Here is a 23,700-nt window from a genome sequence, read left to right as displayed (position 1 = left end):
TGTATACTGCTTTTTTGGTGCTCAGTTTGTGAATAGTCATTGTTGTCTTTTCAGAAAGCCCTGAGGTTACTGAGTTCAGAGCGCACAGCATTGGATGCCTGAGTGGGGAGGGATGTTTTGTATGTGCTCTTGTGGTATTGGTTAACATGTCCATTGGTGATTTTGAGTGAGATTGGGCCCCAGGTACTTTAGAGTGCTGTTGCATAAGTAAAAAATAATAGAATTGTGTTTAAAAGTAGTTCAATGACTATTACCATTTGAATGTGAGTTGAGGAAAAGTCCTGTTATAATTGGCATAATTCCTGTTCATTGATCAAATGACTAGTTGGTTTGTTTATTCCCTAGTGAATATGGAACCTACTATAAAATTCATTCTCTCTTTCTCCCTTTCTTTTCCTCTCTCTCCTCTCTCTAGTTACATACTGGTTTTGGATCTAGTGGCAGTAGTGTTTGATGGTAGTTTGTTTTTGGAATGCTCTTTCTTAATTCCCAGAAGCACTGAATATTTTTCAAAGGTATCTCAGGATTAGATCACTCCCTCAGGCTATGTTTTTGTGTTCCTAGAAGTATAGGGACCCCCCTTTCATTTGGTCTTCCTTTGAGGTAGTCTGTTCCCTGGAACACCCTTTTCTCTTATCCTCAGATCTGGATTCAGGCTGCCTTCCTCAGTGTCTGCCATTGCCCTCCTCCACTGGCATCACGTACATGAGGATGCTGCATGTAGATTATTTGATGTCATGAAGTCTCCAGATCCAGGCAGGTCTTCCCTGACTCCTCCAAACTTAAAGATTTTCTCTTTCCCCAAAGAGCAGAAATTATTTCTTGGGGGGAGGGGGGCATGAAAGATGAGCCAGAGTGGTGTGGGATATGGAGGGAGGAGGGCAACAGGGATCTGTGCACAAAGGAAGGGCCCTACCACTGAAGGAGCAGCATATGCTGAAGAAAATCTTGTCCTAATCACACATATTACCTACTAAGTATTTGAGTTACTCACTGGTTTATTTGGGGGAAATTCCCAAGTAGAATTCCTACAGAGAAATTTGACCCTGAGATCTTTACAAAAAGGGTTTGTAGATAATACAAAACATGCCACTAGACTTTTTTACTTTTTATTATTTATATATTTATTTATTGATTTTTAATTCAGTGAGAGGAGGGGAGGCAGAGACAGGCTCCTGCATGTGCCCCGACCAGGATCTACCTGGCAAGCCCACTAGGGGTGATGCTTTGCCCATCTGGGGCCATTGCTCCATTGCTCCAACTGAGCTTTTCTTAGCTCCTCAATCGAAGGCCATGAAGCCATCCTCAGCTCCAGGGGCCAGCTTGCTCCAGTTGAGCCGTGGCTGTAGGAGGGTTAGAGACAGAGAGAGAGAAGCAAGAGTGGAAGAGGTAGAGAAGCAGAAGGGCGTTTCTCCTGTGTGCCCTGACCAGGAATTAAACCCAGGACATCCACATGCCAGGCCAACACTCTACCAATGAGCCAACTGGCCAGGACTTAACCACTAGACTTCTAAGGATGTTAACTGTTGAAGTATCTCATCAAGCCAGATTATAGAAAGTCCTATTTTGATCCTTTATGAAGGGTAGACAATTATTTAGTACATATAAATAGTTAAAGTCTAAATTGTAAATTGTATGGACTTAGCCTCTTAAAATTATACCTTGATTATTCTGATGCTGGGTTACAATCTTTCTATTCCTATCTTGCTTTTTCAACTAGCAGAGTCCTATGAAAATCAAAAACCTGTAGAAATTACTTCAGATTTCACAGAAAATTCATTTCTTACAGCTATTTTTACCTGGGTATGGTTTAAATCTTGTGTCTGTGGCTCATCTTTGTATCTCTACTGGCAGTGGATAGAAATCCCATTTAATACATGTTCATGTTATATATAGTCTTCAAATGTGTCTTGTTTTATACAGGCTTTGCTCAGGCACTTTTGTCTATATGTGTCATACCAGTCTTCAGGAGTTCAGGCTATGTACACTGAATTATCATGGCAAAATTATCTTAATCTAATTTGGGTAAGGTTTAAGTTTAGATCTAAATTGTGCAAGTTTAAATCAGATTTAAGATTCGCTGTTAACATATCAAGGTTATATTACAAAACCAGAATATATAGCTTTATGGGGTAAAAGTTAATGAAATTTAATCTTTTATCCAGCTGTTGAACTCAACTTTATCCTGGGTAGGGATGGAGAAGAATTATTTGTAGATTGCTTAGAAACTATTCGTGTAGTGCAGGATTTAATATTTCTATGTTTAAACAAAATTATAATAAATTTTTGAAGGTCCCTCAGAGTAGAATGTAAAACAGATAGATGAGGGAAACCATCCTCCAAAGGATTAGTTAGAACAGTGTATATTCTTAATAGTCCTACTGTTTCATATCTTATTAAAGGAGGTGCAGGCTTTGTAATTTAAAAACAGCATATTGGCACCCAGATTTTTAGAGTATTTGATAGGACATTTTATGATCTCCCTGGAGTTTCCAAAGTAAATTGAATCATAGTTCTTAAAAAGCGTGTTATGGTATGTATTTTTTTGTTGTTGGATCTTGCCTCACTTCCTTTTTTAGAATGGAAGCATTTATAAGTGGCTAATAAGTCTTTCAGTAGTGACCTTCCATGTTCTCTCTAAACTTATCTTGTAGGCATAATGTGTGTGTGGCATTTGATCTCCCACATTTCTTAGAAAACCATCCTAACTGAAAATGAAACACTGTGCTTTGCATTGGGATTTCACTGTATACACTGGAGGGTTAGTGATCTTTGTATCTCTATACATAGTATTGAAATTCAGCTGAACAAGTCCTCACTGAACACGTATGCTCAATGCTCTGCCACAAGCTTTCTTCACATACATTATCTCACTTATCCTACGTGATAACCCTGTGAAGTTAGGGTTATTGGCCTCAATTTACAAATCAGAAGCTTTGGCTTGGGAAGGGTTCAGTTACTTGCTCAGAGTTAGGCAGCTGGCCAAAGGCATGGCCAAGTTTTATCACAGGTCTTTGAACTCTAAAACCCAAATTGCTTTCCTGTCTCATCCCTGACCTTCCTAAAAAGCTCTTTTAATACAGAGTTTCAGAGAAGAGAGAAATATTCTTTTGACTTTTTAATAACTGTAGTTAGGTCTTGGGGATGTGGGTATGTAATGTTAATTTATTATCTGTAGAGGTGATTCAAACTTGTTAGGTACAAATGTTCATGTTCCTTTTTCATGGACCCTGCAATATTGTGTAGATATACAATAGGGCCAGAAGCAATAGGTTAGATCTGTGTTTTTCAGCCACCAACCAGAAATTTGTGCTAGTGTCCCATTGGGTTAGGTTAGGTTTGCTGTGTTTGATCTTATATCTAACCATAGCACCTATCCTGGGTTTTATTTTCCCTTTTTTGTAGTCATCAGATCCAGAATGTAAATGGGGGGGGGGGGGTGCATCTACTTCTCTCTTGAAGGAAAGCACAGTAACCCCAAGTGAGGTCAGTCATCTGCTCTGAAAGTAAAAACTTGTACTAAAGGTATCCATGAAAAAAGATTTTACACTCATTTCCTCCTGGCCCTAATTTCTTCACCTGTACACGGAGTGCTTTGGACAGGGTGACCTCTGAGGTCTTTTTTTAAGTCAGAAGGAGCTATAGTTCTGGCAGTTTATCTTTCTTCAATATTCTGTGCATGTCAGAGTTTATTCTTGGTCTTGTTTTGGCTTTTCAGAGACCTGGCATGTCCTGCAATGTTGATATGCTTCAATTGATTGTTGAGATCTCTTTTTTACATACTCACTCTTTCCACCTCATGTTTACAACTTACCTGCTTTCATTTGGCAGTCCACAGTGCCATTTATATGATGTACAGTTTTTCTTGGTGAAATATTCTTCACATTTATTTCCTAAGCATCTAAGAGGGTAAATCTATTAGGGTTGCTTTCTTTAGTGAAGAGAATATTTACTTACCTGTAATACTTGTTCTCTAAAGGTATAAAATTATAATCACCTGTGCTCTTCCTATTTGGGGATGGGTCTGACTCAAAAATTGATGTTTATCAAAATTCGATCTGTCTTATGTCAGGGCAGGAGAGCCACAGAGAGGTGAGCAACCTACAACTGTGTATCTTAAGAGAACACAATTACAGGTAAGAAATTTTCTCTCTTCCACAGGATGCATAATCTTTGTAGGCTTACTTCCTGACCTAAATTTATTTTTATTTCTCATCATTTAAATTCCAATAGCCACTACAAAAAAATGTGACTTTTCCTCCTTTTCTGATTTCTGCATAAGATCGTTTATTCTGGTGATTTGCATTATTCATGCATAATTTAACTAAACTACTTAATAGGAAGAGAAAAGGTTCAGCATATTCCATCTGAGGGTGGACCTTTTAGAAGTATTTTGGTACCTGTAGTGAAGAGCTGTTTGTTCTTATTCAAGTTTTCCTATTAGTCTTTTCTGTTACCTCCTAAGATTTCCCCAGCACAGGGTACACAATGCAAGGTCTTTTATCATCATTCTCAGCACTTATTTTATGTGCTGGTTCTATCCTATATGATCAGTTTCTCTTAAATAAATGCTAAGTTTTCTTTCTATCTCCATTTCCCCCATTCTAAGTAGTACAAAAAGTTGAGTAATCATTTTTATTTTTAATGGGATCTCATTATGTGTCATATTGGTTTTTCTCAATTTTGCCCAGTAGAAGGAGTTGATGGGTAATATTCTAATGTGCTGCAACACAAGACAAAAAATACTTGACTGTGCAACCGAATGAATGTGTTGGATTACATTTCTCACCAGTGGATATGTAATGACTTGGTTAATGCATTTAAAATGGATATACTAAATTGTTTTAAATGATTATTGATAATTCCTTGATTCTTTTTTTATTATAGCGCTGGATAAAGCAAGCCTTGGAAGAAGGGATGACTCAAACATCCGTACTACAAGAGACTAGAACTCAGCACCTATACCAAAGTAATGAGAATAGTAACTCTTCTAGTATCTGCAAAGACAGTGCAGGTATGTATCTCAAACATTTCTTAATATATGAGCAATGATTATTTCACATCCACATAAAAATATCAGTATGACTACTGAAAGTCTGGTGCAAAAGAAAAAATAGCACTGTTCTCTAGTTACTTTACGTAGATCTCTACAGAGGAAGAGAGAGATCGCCAGTCAGGAATCAGTTTTCCCAGGACAACAAAGAAGGAACTAGACAGTGTACAGATAACAGCAGAAATGACTTATTAAAAGGTTAGATATCTTTAAAGTAGTAAATTTAGGAAATACATATTCATATTTGTAAAAGGGGAAATAAGCAAGAAAGATATGGGATACTATTTAGGAATGAATCACAATTATAGATAACTGAGTTGGATGTGTCTTGGTTGAAGGGTCAGAATGAATGAAGTAAAGTAGAAGTTATGAACTGTTTTCAGAAGGGCTTGTACTGTTAGCCTAAAATTTTTTTAGCATATATAACCTTGAGCCCTGGCAGGTTGGCTCAGTGGTAGAGCATCGGCCCAGCATGAGGATGTCCCACATTCAATCCTAGTCAGGGCACACAGAAGAAGCACCCATCTGCTTCTCTATCCCTCCCCTTCTCACTTCTCTCCCTCTCTCTCTCTCTCTCCCCCTCCTTCTGTCCCCCCTCCCCATCTTACCCTCTTACCCCACCCCCCATTTTCTTCCCCCTCCCCGCCTGCAGCCATGGCTCAATTAGAGTGAGTTAGCCCCAGTGCTGAGGACAGGCCTCAGGCCCTAAAAAAAAAGAGAGAGAGAAAAGGCTCCAGTTGCAACAGAGCAATGGCCCCAGGCGGGCAGAGTATCATCCCCTAGCGGGCTTGCCAGGTGCATGCAGAAGTCTGTCTTGGCCTCCACTCCTCTCACTCAGTAAAAAAAAAATTGTTTTAAAACAAACAAAAAAACCCCCTTGAATCCAATTTAAAGTCATCATAAGTTTTTAAGCCACGGGCCATGAAAAGTCATCCAGTTGAATGGTTTTCACAGTGACTTGCAGGGTGTGTGATTTAATTACAGTTGAAAGCACTGGTGCATGAACCTGTGGTACCAACTTACTTTTACCGAAGTTTCTCCTGCCAATGTGAGCTTAATTTATAAGTTCACTGTGATTTCCATGTAGATATTATGCAATCAAAACAAAATAACCAAGATAAATTAGATGCTAAACATGATAGTATTTCAGATTTTCAAAAAATACACTTCATTGTTTCTATTCATTGACTTGATGAGTAAAAATGAACTTCAATTAAATAAATAGATTTGTCTGCTAATAACTGCTTTATGTTAAATTTTTATGTTATAATGTATTTGGGGGAAAGACTGCTAAAAATATATTTTTTCAAAGTATTGACTTAGTTTATCCTTCTATCTCTAGATTGTATTATACCTTATAAATTGTTACGTGTATAACCCCAAATAATAAAATTCTAGTGTGGATGTGGAAGATAAATGATACTGTGCATTTAAAATATTTTACTCTTCTTCATCATGTATTAAGAATATTTACTAAAACTGGATTAATATAAAGAAATGCTGGTTTCCATCAATATTATCAATAATTGGCAGCTTTTACAGTGTAATGACAGTATAACTTAACTGAAATTTTCTATCCTAGTAAACATTTGAAATCTTTTATTTAGTGCACATTTCTTTTTGTGTATGATGTGTGTGTCAAGTGTGTAATGTATTTGAGGTTGGGAAAGGGAGGTTGTGTGCAGTTCATGTCTTGACTGGCAAAGACATAGAGAAAGTGCCTTAGTTGCTACATGCCTTATTTCAACTGAAATTAGACTGTTACTCACCAACCTTTATTGAACTTCTGCCTCTAGCAGTGAGGAACATGCAAAGGACACACCTTATGTTAATAAGGAATAACATATACAGAGGAAAATAATTAATTAAAATCAAGCAGCCTGGCCTGTGGTGGCACAGTGGATAAAGTATCTACCTGGAATGCTGAGGTCACCGGTTCGAAACCCTGGGCTTGCCTGGTCAAGGCACCAAAGGGAGTTGATGCTTCCTGCTCCTCCCCCCTTCTCTCTCTCTTCTTTCTAAAATGAATAAATAAATTAAAAAATTAATAAAATCAAGCAATAGCCAAATATGTGAATTTATATTGCTACAAGTTAATGTAAATTTCAAGGAATAACTTTTATTCATTGGTTAAGTTGTTCCATTCCATCCCTCCAAAACAAAACCAAAAAAAGACCAAGGAGATGTTAATCAAGAAAGGGAAACAGTGTGTACAGTAGAAAGACTCCAACAGACCTAAATTTGAAGATCAGCTGTACCCTTTACTAACTATGTGATATTGGGCAAGTTGCTAAACATCTTGGAGCCTCATCTATAAAATGGGAATTGTAATATCTGCTTTATAGAACTAATAGGAAATTAAATAATATGTATAAGTGCTTAGTGCAGTATCAGACCCATAGTTACTATCATTATTCTACAAGGAATACACTTTCTTATGGAACATTTAAAGACATTAGTCAGATAGTGTAGTACATTAAAGATTCTAACCTGACCTGTAGTGGCTAGATGAAGTATTGACCTGACTTACTCACATCTCTGGTTTCGAGGCCCTGGACTTGCCCAGTCAAAGCATATGAGGGAGGTGGCTACGAGCTGATTCTTTCCCCTCCTCCCTCCACCGCCTTTCTCTCTCTCTCTCTCTCTCTCTCTCTCTCTCTCTCCCTCCCCCCCCACCCCTTTCTAAAATCAATTACTAAAGTCTTTTTAAAGAATGTTTAAAGATTCTATATTCCTAAAAGCTAAAGTTTTATATAAATGAAAGTGTTGTTATTCAGCTAGGGGCAAGTGTAATGTTAATTATTTATAAAAGATAGAAGTATATACCTAGGAGAGCCTAAATAATCTACTGAAAAACTCGAAGAGTTTAATAGAACTGCTGGATAGAAGGTACATGTGTACCCTGACCAGGTGGTGACACAGTGAATAGAGCATTGACCTGGGATGCTGAGGAACCAGGTTTGAAACCCAGGGGTTGCCAGCTTGAGTGTGGTATCATAGACATGACCCCATAGTCTCTGGCTTGAGGCCACAGGTTGCTGGCTTGGGCAAGGGATCACTAGCTCAGCTAGAGCCTGCCAGCCAAGGCACATATGAGAAAGTCATCAAGGAACAACTAAAATGCCAAAACTACAAGGTGATTCTTCTCACCTCTCTCCCTTTCTGCCTGTCACTCTCTCTCTATCACTAAAAACAAACCCAGAAAAAGGTACATATGTAAAAATATTATCTCTATACTAGGAAAATTAATAAAGAAAAATTCTTCATAGCAATAATGTTAGTGGGACATACTGAGGATTTTTATTTTTAAGATTTTATTTATTTATTTTTAGAGAGGAGAAAGAGAGAAAGGGAGCGGGGAGGAGTGGGAAGCATCAACTCACAGTAGTTACTACTGAGAATTTTTTTTTCCTGAGAAATATTTTTAAAGTCTTGAAGCCATGAAGAGAAATTTTATATTTCTTAATGGAAAAAATAAATACAGTGTGTCCATAAAGTCATGGTGCACTTTTGACTGGTCACAGGAAAGCAACAAAAGGCGTTAGAAATGTGAAATCTGCACCAAATAAAAGGAAAACTCTCCCAGTTTTATACCTATTCAGTGCAGTTGGATGTGGGCTCACACACAGATTTTTTAGGGCTCCTTAGGTAGCTATCCCGTATAGCAGGGGTCCCCAAACTACCGCCCGCGGGCCTCATGTGGCTCCCTGAGGCCATTTATCCGGCCCCCGCCACACTTCCGGAAGGGGCACCTCTTTCATTGGTGGTCAGTGAGAAGAGCACACTGACCATCTCATTAGTCAAAAGCAGGCCCATAGTTCCCATTGAAATACTGGTTAGTTTGTTTATTTAAATTTACTTGTTCTTTATTTTAAATATTGTATTTGTTCCCGTTTTGTTTTTTTACTTTAAAATAAGATGTGCAGTTTGCATAGGGATTTGTTCATAGTTTTTTTTATAGTCCGGCCCTCCAACGGTCTGAGGGACAGTGAATTGGCCCCGTGTAAAAAGTTTGGAGACCCCTGCCGTATAGCCTCTACAGACTCGTCACTGACTGATGGCCTACCAGAACGGGATTTCTCCACCAAACTGCTGGTTTTCTTCAACTGCTTATCCCACCGAGTAATGTTATTCCTATGTGGTGGCGCTTCGTTATAAACACGCAGATATTCACGTTGCACTTTGGTCACGGATTTGAATTTAGCGAGCCACAGAACACACTGAACTTTCCTCTGTACCGTCCACATCTCGACTGGCTTGGCTGTGGGCTGCTCCACTGTATACATGGTGTTACGTCATCATCTGCGCATGTGCACATGTTGCCACATCATCCTACAAACACTGGGAGGGTTTTCCTTTTATTTGGTGCAGATTTCACATTTCTATTGTTTTTTGTTGCTTTTCTGTGACTGGTCAAAAGTGCACCATGACTTGACAGACACACTGTATAAATAACATGTCTTTCTCTGACTTCAGACAGTTCCCATCAAACTAACTTGTTTTTGGAATTTGATTAAATGATACTGAGACTTATCTTAAAAAATAAACATAAAAGCAACCAAAAAAAAAAGAAAAAAGAATAATGACGATACAAACTTTACCTAGAAGTATAAACCTAGCTCTCTTTTTTTTTAAGGGAGAGAAAGAGGGAGGGTAGGAAGCATTAACTTGAAGTAGTTGCTTCTCCTATGTTCCTTGACTGTGCAAAAAATACATAAATTCTTCCTTATGTGTTAAAGATAACATACAGAGAAAAATATATACAACTCACAGTAGTAACAAAAAATAGAAAACAGTAAAGAATAATTCTAATTAAAAATGTGGTGACCCTGGCTGGTTGGGTCAGTGGTAGAGCGTCGGCTTGGCGTGCACAGGTCCCGGGTTCGATTCCCGGCCAGGGCACACAGGAGAAGCGCCCATTTGCTTCTCCACCCCTCCCCCTCTCCTTCCTCTCTGCCTCTCTCTTCCCCTCCCGCTGGGGATGGCTCCTTGGCCTCTGCCCCAGGCGCTAGAATGGCTCTGGTCTCGACAGAGTGACGCCCCCGGAGGGGCAGAGCATCGCCCCCTGGTGGGCAAAGCGTCGCCCCCTGGTGTGCGTGCCGGGTGGATCCCGGCCGGGCGCATGCGGGAGTCTGTCTGACTATCTCTCCCCGTTTCAAGCTTCAGAAAAAAATAAAAATAAAAAAATAAAAATGTGGTGAATTTATGCTTGACCTGCAGTGGCGCAGTGGGTATGGCATCAACCTGGAACACTAAGGTTGCCAGTTCAAAGCCCTTTTCTTGCCCTGTCAAGGCATATCAGGAAGCAACTACTACAAGTTGATGCTTGCAGCTTCTCCCTTCTCTTTCTCTCCTCTCCTTTCTCGAAAAATAAGTGAGGTCTTGGCCGGTTGGCTCAGCAGTAGAGCGTTATCCCAGCATGTGGAATTCCTGGGTTCAATTTCCAGTCAGGGCACACAAAAGCGCCCATCCGCTTCTCCACGCTTCCCCCTCTCCTTCCTCTGTATCTCTCTCTTCCCCTCCCAGAGCCAAGGCTCCATTGGAGCAAAGTTGGCCAGGGCGCTGAGGACGGCTCCATGGCCTCCACCTCGGGTACTAGAATGGCTCCTGCTACAATGGAGCAACGCCCCTTGGTAGGCATACCCAGTGGATCCTGGTCGGGCACATGCAGGAATCTGACTGCCTCTCCACTCCTAACTTTGGAAAAATACAAAAGGAAAAAAATCAGTAAATAAAATCTTTTTAAAAATGTGATGAATCATGAAGAAGGCATATAAATGCATGAGTGACTGAAAGATCATACTATGGTGCTGAGAATTCTTGCCAAGTTACTCTTGAATTTAATACAACCCCAATCAAAATTTAACTTGTTATTTATTTATTTATTTACTTGTTTGTTTTTTGGTAGATCAGCATGGTTAATGGATGATTTTATTTTCATTTCCTTTTTTTATTTTATTTTTTTAAGTGAGAGGAGGGGACAGACAGAAAGGGAGAGAGAAGCATCAACCTGTTGTTGCAGCAGTTTATTTATTGATTATTTTCTTATACGTGCCTTGACCAGGCGTCTCTTGCTGAGGCAGTGACCCCTTGCTCTAGCCAGCGACCTTGTAGTTTTGAACCTGGGTCCTCAGCATCCCAGGTTGGCACTCTATCCATTGCACCACTGCTTGGTCAGGCTTTTTTTTTTTTTTTTTTTTTTTTTTTTTTTTTTTTTTTATGGAGAGAGAGAGAGAGCAACATCAGTTTGTTGTTCCATTCACTTGTATATTCATTGGTTGACTCCTATATGTGCCCTGACCAAGGATCAAACCTGTAACCTTGGCATAATGGCACGGTGCTGTAACCGAGTTCCCCATCCAGGACTAACCACATAAAATTTGAGAACTATGCATGGCAAAAGAAAAATGAAAAACTGGAAAAAGATTTTTCATAAACATAGTGAGTGCTATTAACAGAAAAATATGCAAGTGACTACTGGCCCATAAACTTCATAATGGCAGACATCAGGTCTGTTTTGTTAAATGTGATACCATAATAAGTACCCAATAAATATATTTTAAATGAATGGCCTTTAAGTTGATTTAGGTTGGGTTTATCTGTACTTGTCATCTTTTCTGCAATGAAGTTCATCACTTATATAATTGCCATTAGTAGTTAGTGTTGGACCTAGCAATATAGCAATCTTTTAAAAGATTCGCTGTTCAGCCTGACCTGTGGTGGTGCAGTGGATAAAGCATCGACCCTGGAACACTAAGGTCATGGTTTGAAACTCTGGGCTTGCCCAGTCAGGGCACATATGGGAGTTGATGCTTCCTGCTCCTCCCTTCTCTCTCTCTTTCTCTCTCTCTCTCTCTCCTCTCTAAAATGAGTAAATAAATAAAGTCTTTAAAAGATTCACTGTTCAAGCCTGACCTGTGGTGGCACAGTGGATCAAGCATCAACCTGCAATGCTGAGGTCACCGGTCAGAACCCTGGGCTTGCCTGGTCAAGGCATATATGGGAGTTGACGCTTCCTGTTCTTCCTCTCTCTCTCTCTCTCTCTCTCTCGCAAATGAATAAATAAATAAAAATTAGTATAAAAGATTCACTGTTCAAGACTCTTGAAATAAAAAGTATTCTAAATATGTCATGAATCATATTTGGTGTATCCTTTTGTTTTCTTAACTGATTTTTGGAGAGATGAAGGGAGGGAGAGAGAAAGAAACATCACATCAATTTGTTGTTCCACTTACTTATGCATTTATTGATTGATGTGCCCTGACCCGGGATTGGACCTCCAACCTTTGCATACCATGACAATGATCTAACCAACTAAGCCACCCAACTAGAGGTTTTGTTTGTTTGTTTGTTTTAAACATGCTGAGGTATTTTTCAAAAGGAGAAAAGAAAAATAAGAAATTAAACTCAGTATCTGGAACAAAAGGAAAATAAAAATATACTTCCAGTCTAGGAAAATAAATTCTTAGATATCAGAAAGGAAAATACGCAACTTCAGTATGTTTTGCACCTATTCTTCGCTCTGTCTAGCCCTGGCCAGTGGTTAGGTTGGTTGTCTTGTTGTCCCTAAGCACAGTGGTTACAGATTCGATACTCAGTCAGGGCACATACAGGAACATATTGATGTACCTGTCTCTTCCATACCCCTTTCCTCCCTCTCTAACATCAAAAATAAAAATCTTTTTAAAATCTCTTAGTTCAGCCTGACCAGGTGGTGGCACAGTGGGTAGAGCTCCAGCCTTGGATACAGAGGACCCAGGCTCAAAACCCAATGGTCATTGGCTTGAAGCCTAAGATCACTGGTACAGCTGGAGGCTCCCGCTCTCCCCCACCCCTCCAGTCAAGTCACATGAGAAAGCAATCAATGAACAACTAAGGTGCCGCAACAAAGAATTGATGCTTCACATCTCTCTCCCTTCCTGTTTGTCCCTTTCTCTGTGACTGTCTCACTTGCTTAAAAACAAAAAAGAAGTCTTAGTTCAATGCTTCATAACTCTTTTTGTTAACTACTCTAGTAATTGAAATAGTTTCTTCTAATCTCATCCTAACTATTGCTATCAAACTGATAATCCTGAAGGATAAGTCGTATGTCTTACTGTCCCAAAATTTTCTTTGAAGGCCTGGAATGTTACTCCATCCAAGCCTTGGGGATATAATTTAACCTAGTGACTACAAATGTGAAGGGAACTACCATATTCCCCCATGTATAAGATGCACCCTTTTCCAAAAAATTTGGGGTCTGAAAATCAGGTGCATCTTATACAGTGGTTATAGATTTTTTTACTTGCCTTTCCCGCTTTTTCGTGCTTGTGTTTGCTCTCATTGTTGAAGACAGTGATTCATCATCAGACACTGATGAGGACAGGTAATGGATGGGAGTTTTGACAGTAATGAAGAGTTGTATGAATTTTATGATGAATAATACTTGAGTTCAGTAACTTTATGTAATACTTTCCTCCTCCTCCCAATTTTAGGTCCCAAAATTAAGGTGTGCGTCTTATCCATGGGAGTGTTTCATACATGGGGAAATATGGTAGATTACCTAGCCTTTATCTCTCTACATATCAAATTCCTCATCTTTAAAATGGGGTGATAATAAGAGTGCTGGATTAATAAAATTTTTCAAATGAAATCCGATTCACATAAATAAAACACGTAGTATAGTGCCTGGTAGATAATGAGCACTCAAAATCATAAATATTTTTTACTAACAGCAGTGATTGCCTCTGTTGAGGTGTATTTTTTTTTTGTTTTGTTTTGTTTTGTTTTGTTTTTGCAAGACAGGGACAGACAGAAAGGGAGAGAGATGAGAAGCATCAACTCATTGTTGTGGCACCTTAGTTGTTCACTGATTGCTTTCTCATATGTGCCTTGACCTTGGAGCTTCAGCCGAGCCAGTGACCCCTTTTCTCAAGCTGTCAACCTCTGGGTACCAAACCTGGGTCCTCAGCATCCTGGGCCAGCTCTCTTATTCACAGCGCCACCACCTGGTCAGGCTCTGTTGAGATTCTTAAACTTGGACTAAACATATTTTCTGATTCTTAACAGTGAAGCTGTTTATATAGACTATATGATGACCATTTCCCCATACACACATACACATATAGCTTAGTTCAGTGGTTTTTATATAGTAGGTATTAAGTAAATAAATATCTTTTAACTGTTGTAAATGAATAAAAGTAGGTTTTTCTTCAGAGAAAAGCGAGATGGGTCACTAAAATACCTACAACAGTAACTTCCTTTTTAAGTGGACCTAAAATATATGGAAAGTAGGATGTTCTAATAAGAAAAAGTGCCAGCCTAGTTTTTTTTAAATGGTTGGGAGTTTTTGTATAATTCATTTCACACTCTGAAGCACTCTTAATACCAGAGCTTAGATATGGAGCAGTTAATCACGTGTATCTGTTTTCTACTAAAGTAGAATGTTATATAGAAAGCTGCTGAAAAAAATGACAAAAATACATGAAAAGATAAAAGAAGTATATAGTTAGCATTCTGGAAGCTTGAACTTGTGACATATTAAGTAGAGGGTGATTTTAACAAAGTGACACCGATTTTGGATTTTTGGAAATTCAGTGTAAAAATTTAATTTCCATTTTCCACTGGATGAGATATTAGCTCCAGGGATCAGTCAGAAGTGTCAGATTCATCTGACAATTCTCTGGGAGATAGATTTGAAAATTACTTTTATGTGTGGCAATTAAAGAGTTTGGCCTTTTGGTTTGATTGCCAGAGATAACAAAGGAATGAGGCAGAAGAGGAGTTAAGAGCCACTGTGGGCTAGAGATTAATGGCTTTACTACAGAGCCTCCTTTTATGCTGTGGTTTCAGCCTCTCACCCGAGCTTTGTATTTCACAGACTTGTTGAGCCCATTAAAGAAATGGAAATCCCGTTATCTGATGGAGCAGAATGTCACCAAGTTACTTCGGCCTCTTTCTCCAGTCACACCACCCCCTCCCAATCCAGGCTCAAAGAGCCCTCAGCTGACCACACCTGGCTCATTGCACCCTGAAGAAGAATGTCGAAATGGATACGCCCTCATGTTCTCACCAATCACGTCTCTTACTACTGCTAGTCGCTGTAATACTCCTCTGCAGTTTGAGGTGATTTGGGTTTGGCTTGTTGGGAGTGCTGAATACGAAGTCATTTGCCACCTTCTCATTACAAATACAATATCATTTTCAAATGCTTCTTTACCATGTTCCTTGTCTGTCTCAGCAAAAGAATAGGAAACCTCAGGGTCAGTGTGAACTATTTATTACCTGGTAGCCTCTCATCTTGGCAGTCCACATACTTCCCAGAGTAGGAATAGTTCTACCATAGATGACATTCATTTGCCTTTTGCATGCAGTCCATCAGTCTCCTTTACGTAGTAAGCATGCTAGATCTCCGTCTTTGTCTTTACTCTCTCCTTGGTTAAAATAGGCCTCTAGCTGCCTAATAATCATTAATGACACCAGCCTGAAAGCTCTGATTATATTGTTTGTGTCTTTTTGTCTAGGCCTTTAAATCAGTGAAGTGTCTTTTCCTGTTGTTTTGTATTCCTGTAATGGCCTCAGTGACTAGGGGTGGAGAAAGCATATGCTGTATGGTAAATGAGGGTTTCTTTCCTACTCCAGGTTACTTTCCATTTTTGTCATAAAGTGTTAGGAATGAGACAGAAACTAGTAACTATGCATTTGTATAAAGACAAAGTGATTACATTCACTCTCTGGACAAAGTTAGAAATATCTATCTCAGCTGTTTGAAAGTATTAATTCTGAATTGCTTTAGTACTCAAGCTTGGGTGACAGCAGATTTGCTGAGTAAATTCTGTGTGTATTAAAAAACTCACCTATTGCATATTGCTTTGGTTTATAATTAAATTAAACAGGCACTATTTTTTTCCTTCACAGAAAAATTTGTTCTGACCACTAAACACACTCAATTTTGCTCCTAGCTTGCACTTCTCCAGATGTGTTCTTTAATAAAGATGAATGTTTTAACCAGTGCCCTCTCCTCCCTGTTCAGCTTTTATTGAGAGCATGGGGATTAAAAGTATCTGGACTTGTAAATGGCTACCTCAGAAAGAAAGAGCTAGCAACGTTGGCAAGAGGCAGCTCTACCTAAGCTAGATCATACCAACTTTACTTTTGGAGCAAACTTTACTGGGAGGTAAAAAATATTTCTGGTTACATTTGATTTATAGGGAAGTTAGTCTTAATTCCTTGTGACTTTTTTTTTCTTTTTTCTTTTTCTTTTTTTTAAAGCAAGATAGTCAAGCCGCTGATTTCAGGCCTTACTAAGTTTACCTGGTCAAATTGCAGTTGACTTTTCAGTTAGCAACTAAAGTTTGATAAGCAAAATTTCATGAGAGGACATTCTCCCTGGAGGAAAGTATATTATAGAGAGAGGGTTTCACACTTTGTTATTGTAGGTTTTATTATAATTAAATGTGAAATTAGAAGGTGAGTCACCCCCTAAACAGCCAAGTTTAGTACTCAGTGAATTTCCTATTTCTTGTAGCATTTTGGATCACTATAAAACACTATGAAAATGGAAGATGGTTTGGGGGCTTTTGGGTTTATTTATTTGGCTTTTTGTTGTTGTTTTTTTCATCAAAGGTCCTTTTAGTGATGCATAAGCATTATATAATGTTAACTACCAGGAGGGGAAGAAAATCTTAAAATGTATTTAATAGTTCATCCCTTCAAAAAGTTTAATATATGTTTCTACTATTTCCGCTCATGATCTAATGAAGGAAATTTAGCCTTTCTAATAATTAAAAAACAAACTTGACCATCCTTATCATCATTCTAATTGCCATACTCTTCCCTATTTTCTAGTATAAGGAGGTGGGGAGCCTTATTTCCGTCCAATACTGTGACACAAATATCCAAAAAGTGTCACAAGTAAAGATCAGCTTGGTTGGGAAAGAATATTTTTGAAAGGAAGAGTAAAAACATTCCAGGAGAAAAGTAAGAAATCTCTCCAAGGGAAGAAGTTGAAGAGATGTGTAGTGGAAGAAAACAAGACCATAAGGAGGGGAAACATCAAGAACCTGAAAGCAACGTTGGGAAGGCAAATTTAATTAGTCCCTCCTTCCCACCAAAGTAACCCTTTACCCTGCGTTGAAATCCATACCCCACTGTCCATCTCACCAAGTAATATTAGCAGCCAGTACCCGGCTCTGCTGAAGCAGCCTCTTTTCCCTACCGTAGACATGGTTGTCCATAGTCTACAACATTAAGAACCTTAACCCTGCCATTCTTATCCTTGTCACAACTCCCACCATTATTCTCTCCACTTTTTACCATTCGGATCTTCCCATCAGTGTTCACTGCCCAGTTTCTGTTTGATATGGGAGTGATGCCTCAGGGAAAGCCCTATAGGTAAACCTTTTTTGGGACCAGGGACTCAAGAGTGTACACATCTATTTTTCCCCATCTGTTCCCAAAAGTACCATCTATTTTAACATCAGAGAATGTTGGTAGGTGTGGTCAGATCCAATTAAGTTATGCCAAGACTCTCTAGTCTGAGCTAGAGTCCATCATTCATATCCTCTACAACTCATTCAAGAGGAACTGGCCATCTCCCTAGCCCTGTCATCTCCCTGCATGCTACATAGTTTCCCTGGAAAACGGTGGCAGGCCTGAGTCACAAAGGAGAATGAGGAAATGGAATGTTCAGAAAGGAGTGTGAGTGAAGGAAAAAGTTTCCCCTAAGGAGGAATAAGTGGTCGGGTACCCAATAACAAGTACTATAGGTCGCTAAACTTTCATCTAACTTAGAAAGAAATATACAGTTGATCCTTGAACAAAGTGGGGGTTAGCAGCACCAACCCCCTGCTCATTCAAAAATCCACGTATAACTTTTGATTCCCCAAACACTTAACTACTACTAGCCTGCTGTTGACTGATGGAAAGTCTTACTGATAACATAAACAGTCAATTAATACATATTTTGTATGTTATATGTATTATATATTGTACTCTTACAATAAAGTAAGTTAGAGAAGAAATGCTAAAATCATAAGGAAATACACTTTATAGTACTGTACGTATTTATTGGGGGGAAATTCATGTATAAGTGGACCTGCACATTTCAGACCACTGTTTGTTCAAGGGTCAGTTGTAATAGTGTAAAACTCCACCTGTCTCTTGCATTATATCTGCTTAAGATGTTTACTTATAGCATGAAATATTATAACTAATTTATTCTTAAATGCTTTCAAAGGCACCAGGAAGCATTCTAACAAGTCATTTTATTCATCAAGATTAATTCTGCAGTTAAACATTTCCCCTGTGCATTCTTGTCCTTCCCCTCCCTCCCCCCAAAAAAGGTTGTGGCTAAACTAACCATCTGTGCTTGCTTTTACTTTATTTTTTGTTTTGTTTTGCTTTTTGACTTCAAGTAGATGAATAACAAGATGCTTTTCCCTCCTCTAGAACATATCCTCCCCTGAGAGTTACCCTGCGAATAGGCCCGAGTCCCTGTCACCCGAGGTAGTTATCACACCATCTCAATCACACTTGGAGGCTGAGAGTGAGTGTGCATGAGTGTGTGGGAAGGGCTGGGATATCCCAAGTGAATGGGGTGATGGGCTGGAGGGTGGCCAGTTGGTCACTGTAAGTTGAATGAATCTTCCCATGTATGACTGGTTACTCAGAGCCCTCAATGTAGATGGAGGAAAATAAAGTATCTATGTATGTGTGGTGGGGTTTGTTTTTGTTGTTTGGGGAGGGAGTGGCTAAAGAGTTCTTTTAAAAGAGTAGAATCTAGAAGTATAGTTTAAAGGAGGCTGAAGATCTGGTAGGAGCATTGTTAAAGTCTAGCAAATAATGTGTGTTAAATAAAAGTTAAATCAGAAGTTGGTAGGAGCTGTCTTTTGGTATTTATTGTCTGGCTGATGAAGGAGCAACCTTATGGAAAAGTTAGGTAGTCATTTATGCCTTGTTCCTGGGATAATCTGAGAGCTCTGTTTAACTGGATGTTTTGGGCTTTGGTTGATAGATTGAGCAGCTTCTGGGAGAGTTGAACCTCTTGCATTATAGCTCCTTACTGGGTACACAAGAAAACTGCATCAGCCTGTGCTTCTGTGACACAGGCCTCCACTCTGCAGTGGTTGGGATATGGTTGCCACACAGTGGTATCTCTTAGGATATCATGTGATTGCTTTGCTTAGAAACCTTGCTGCTGTGGAGATGTGTGAAATTCAGACTTTAGTGCTAGCATTTCTTAACTATTAGAAGATTTGGACAGAGGTAGTAATGATTAACTTCCTGAATCCACATGGAGTCATTTTCTTCTTGAAGGAAAAGTTAGTTTCTCCTAACCTTTTAGGAATTAGCTGAATTGTTAACTCCCCTCCTTCAAATAAAAAGTTAGTCTTAAACACAGTGATAGTTGACCAAATTCTGAATCATTGGATTTTTTAGATTAATGTGAAACTGAGAAAGTTTGTATTCTAGTGTGCTAGAGGTTTTCTGGGTGGTTTTTGCTCCGTATTATAAGGAAAGTACAGTGTTCCCTTCTCAGGTGCTAAAGGTTCTAAGGTAGTATAATTTGGAGGCTGACATGGTGTGGTATCTGGGTTTCTGGAACCATACTTTCTAGAAAATTAGCTGATGGACCTGGTGGTGGAAAATCATGGTGTTAGGAGGCCATCATAACCAAGCAGTACATGGGGTTTATTTTTGGTACATTTCAGATACTCGGCAGTGATGGGCGTTAGTGTTGTGGTGTATTGACTTACATTAGGATAAAGAAGTGAGTGGCCAGAAGGTTTTCAAAGAAACAACTACTTGATAGTGAAAGGGAGTGAAGAACTGGTTGGTTGATGTCTTTAATGCCATTCTCCTTTACTGAACCAGTACCTTAAATACTTGACTTACATCTACTTTCTACTTTCTTTCAACTTTTTTTCTCCTTTCACCTTCCATCAATATTAACTTAGAAATGAATGACACCAGAAGCCAGTTACCTTAAGACCCCAGCTGGTCTCATCTCTGTAGCATACATTGGGCTCAGGTAAATCCCAAATTATACTGCCAGTCCTTGAGTATAGTGCCGGTGATTCAGCAAACCTGATGAAAGGCTAAGCAGGCAAAGTAGTCACATTTGGCCAGTTACCTAATTCTAATTTTTCCAGTATTCTCCTCCAGAATGACTTGAAAGTAATTTGGGAAAGGTGGGGATTATTTAATGATCTGGCCTGTGTACACTGTTGCTACATGGGACTCCTACATATGTTAATGGCTTTCTCTCCTCTGCTTCCATCCCTCTTGTCTTTGCTGTTTACCTGTGCCCCTCTCGCCTCCCTTTTTTCTGCCCTTTGACTTTTTTTCCTTCTCCCCTACCCCACATCTCCATTGATTTTTATTCTTTCAGCTTTGTCACCGAAAAGACCTGGACTTGACGAAAGTAGGCTACCTTGAGTCCAACACTAACAGCTGTGCTGACAGACCTTCCCTGATCAACTCGGGTCATTCTGACCTGGCTCCTCATCCCTCCATCGGGCCCACCCCTGAGACTGGCTTTCCAAGCAGGAGTGGGGATGGACATCAGACCCTCGTGAGAAACTCAGACCAGGCATTTCGGACAGAGTTTAACTTAATGTATGCCTACTCCCCACTGAACGCTATGCCTCGAGCAGATGGACTGTATCGAGGGTCTCCCCTCGTAGGGGATAGGAAGCCTTTACATTTGGACGGCGGATATTGTTCCCCTGCAGAGGGGTTTCCCAGCAGATATGAACATGGTTTTATGAAAGACGTCTCTCGTGGATCCATGTCACCTGGTGGTGAAAGGGGTTGTGAAGGAGTCCCATCTGCTCCCCAGAACCCACCACAGAGGAAAAAGGTAAGTTTTGAAAAGCACTAATATTCAGTAGATATTTACAGTTATGTGTTCAGCACTATTCTCAGTGTGAGGAAAACAAAGACATGTAAGACATGGTCTCTGCTGTGTCCAGTAAAAGACAGACTGTTTTAATACAATTTGGTGAGTGTTATAGATAATTAGCAAATTTCATTGCCTATTATGTAAGTACCATACATATGGTAGGCAATTCAAAAAATAGAGCAGTGGGAAAAAATACTATTACTTTTTTTTTTCATAACGGGGAGGCAGTCAGACAGACTCCTGCATGCGCCCGACCGGGATCCACCCGGCATGCCCACCAGGGGGCGATGCTCTGCCCCTCTGGGGCGTCGCTCTGTTGCATCCAGAGCCAGTCTAGCGCCTGAGGCAGAGGCCACAGAGCCATCCCCAGCGCCCGGGCCATCTTTGCTCCAATGGGAGCCTCGCTGCGGGAGGGGAAGAGAGAGACAGAGGGGAAGGGGAGGGGGAGGGGTGGAGAAGCAAATGGGCACCTCTCCTGTGTGTCCTGGCCGGGAATCGAACCCAGGACCTCCGCACGCCAGGCCGATGCTCTACCGCTGAGCCAACCGGCCAGGGCTACTATTACTTTTATTATTTAGCACTTCCCATGTTTTAAGCACTGTTAAGCTCTTCTTATGCATTTAATTCTCACAGTAATCCTGTAAGGTAGGTAATTTCCCATTTTGCAGATGAGAAAACTCATCACTGCAGAGTTGAATAACTTGCCCATGCGTGCAGACAGCTAGTAAATGGAAGCATCAGGAAACTGCCCAAGCCTGTTTGATTGTAGATTGTAGATTGTATGCTCTTAATGCCACCATGCTATATTTCCTCCTAGGTTCTGCCCTAATGGAGCTTAAAGCAAGTGAGACTGAGCCTAGCAGATAATTACATTAATAAGTAATTAATTACAGTGGTGATAGGTGCTCCAAAGGAGTTCAGGTATGGTGAGAATATGTTAATGGGAACCTAGTCCAGTCAGATACGTGAAGGGTGCTTTAAGAACAAACAGGAGCCTCATCTGTGGTGGTGCAGTGAATAAAGCATTGTCCTGGAATGCTGAGGTCGCCAGTTTGAAATCTTGGGTTTGCCCGGTCAAGGCACATACTAAAGTGAAACTACTATGAGTTGATACTTCTCGCACCACCCACCCCCTCTTCCCTCTCAGTAAAATCAATAAATAAAATCTTTTAAGAAAAAGAGGCTTTTGGCCAGTTTGAGGGTTGGTGGAAGGAGAGATGACACGTCACTGATTTTGTTGATCTCAGACAATAAGTAGGAATTAATCAGCCAACAAATGAGTGAAGACATTATAGAAGAGAGAGCGGGCCCCATGGTGGGCGTGCCGGGTGGATCCCGGTCGGGCGCATGCGGGAGTCTGTCTGACTGTCTCTCCCTGTTTCCAGCTTCAGAAAAAAATGAAAAAAAAAAAAAAAAAAAAAAAAGAGAGAGAGCGGAACAAGTAATTCGTGATCCCGTTGAATGAATGGGTAACAGTAATAGGATGTGATTGCGAATGGTTGAATGTTGCTATGGTGTCAGAGGAAAAGTAGGAGAGTCAAGGGAAAACAGGTGAGCACGGCCAGACCATAGAGAGCTGGCTATTGGGCTGAGACTTGGCTTTTAAGCAGTGCCTGTTCTAGAAATTAGAAAGCCAAAAATCTGTGCTTTTTTTGTGTATGTGTGACAGAGACAGAGAGAGGGACAGATAGGTACAAACAGACAGAAAGGGAGAGAGATGAGAAGCATCAATTCTTTGTTGTAGCACCTTAGTTGTTCATTGATTGATTTTTCATATGTGCCTTGACCGCGGGCCTTCAGCAGATTGAGTAACCCCTTGCTCGAGCTAGCCATCTTGGGTTCAAGCTGGTGAGCTGTGCTCAAACCAGATGAGCCCACGCTCGAGCCAGTAACCTCAAGGTTTCAAACCTGGGTCTTCTGCGTTCCAGTCTGATGCTCTTATTCACTGCACCACTGCCTGGTCAGGCAAAAGAATCTGCTTTTTATATCGGTTTTTTCTTTTTTGTGACAGAGAGAGAGGGAGATAGGGACAGACAGGAAGGGAGAGAGATGAGAAGCATTAATTCTTCGTTGCAGCACCTTAATTCATTGATTGCTTTCTCATATGTGCCTTGGCCGGGGGGTGGGGGGCTACAGCAGACTGAGTAACCCCTTGCTCAAGCCAGCGACCTTGGGCTCAAACCAGTGACCTTGGGCTTCAAACCAGTGACCTTGGGCTCAAGCTGATGAGCCTTGCTCAAATCAGATGAGCCCTTGCTCAAGCCGGCAACCTCAGGGTTTCGAACATAGACCTTCCACCTCCCGTTCTGATGCTCTATCCACTGTACCACCGCCTGGTCAAGCAGTCAGCATTTTCAACCAGGAGCATTTCAGTATGCATGGGAGTATTTTTGATTGGGGCAGCAACTTTTATTTATTGGGCAGTTAAAGAAGCTAAATGTTCTGTGTGTGTTACAGTCTCAGGTAATGGCAAAATATCTGTAGTACTCTTGGTAAAATGTAGCCTAGTGGCTTATTTACATTTACATTACATTAAGATACATTATCAGAAGTCATCATTGTTATTAACTCCTTTCCAAGATTGTGTATGAAAAATGCATATACAAAGTTGTCTTACTTTGAGTTTTTGTTACATTAATTACATTTGGACAAAAAGTAAAGCCCTGAGAGGATAAAAGGAGGAAACACTGGAGATAATTTGGAATAAAATGGCAATGGGTTTTGAAGACTGCATGAACAGCATTGACTATCAGGAACAAAAATG

The 23,700-nt window shown here is 40.1% G+C and overlaps 1 protein-coding gene across 13 annotated transcripts in view; it reads left to right on the top strand.

Moving 5' to 3' along the window:
* SETD5 (SET domain containing 5) overlaps positions 1-23,700 on the top strand; it is a 97,055-nt gene that overhangs the window by 68,667 nt on the left and 4,688 nt on the right. For 9 of the 13 annotated variants that reach the window (XM_066351865.1, XM_066351861.1, XM_066351858.1 and 6 more), the window contains 4 exons: positions 4,888-5,014; positions 14,913-15,157; positions 18,482-18,538; positions 20,424-20,894. In XM_066351865.1, coding sequence (XP_066207962.1) covers positions 4,888-5,014; positions 14,913-15,157; positions 18,482-18,538; positions 20,424-20,894 — 900 coding nt within the window. The remainder of the gene's footprint in view (positions 1-4,887; positions 5,015-14,912; positions 15,158-18,481; positions 18,539-20,423; positions 20,895-23,700) is intronic. The other 4 variants (XM_066351866.1, XM_066351868.1, XM_066351867.1 and 1 more) reach the window with 1 other exon arrangement.

The sequence above is a fragment of the Saccopteryx leptura genome, chromosome 10 (assembly GCF_036850995.1).
Source record: "Saccopteryx leptura isolate mSacLep1 chromosome 10, mSacLep1_pri_phased_curated, whole genome shotgun sequence".
Taxonomy (NCBI): Eukaryota; Metazoa; Chordata; class Mammalia; order Chiroptera; family Emballonuridae; genus Saccopteryx; species Saccopteryx leptura.
The sequence above is the reverse complement of the archived record's forward strand: the minus strand, read 5'-3'. Positions and strand labels throughout refer to the sequence as shown.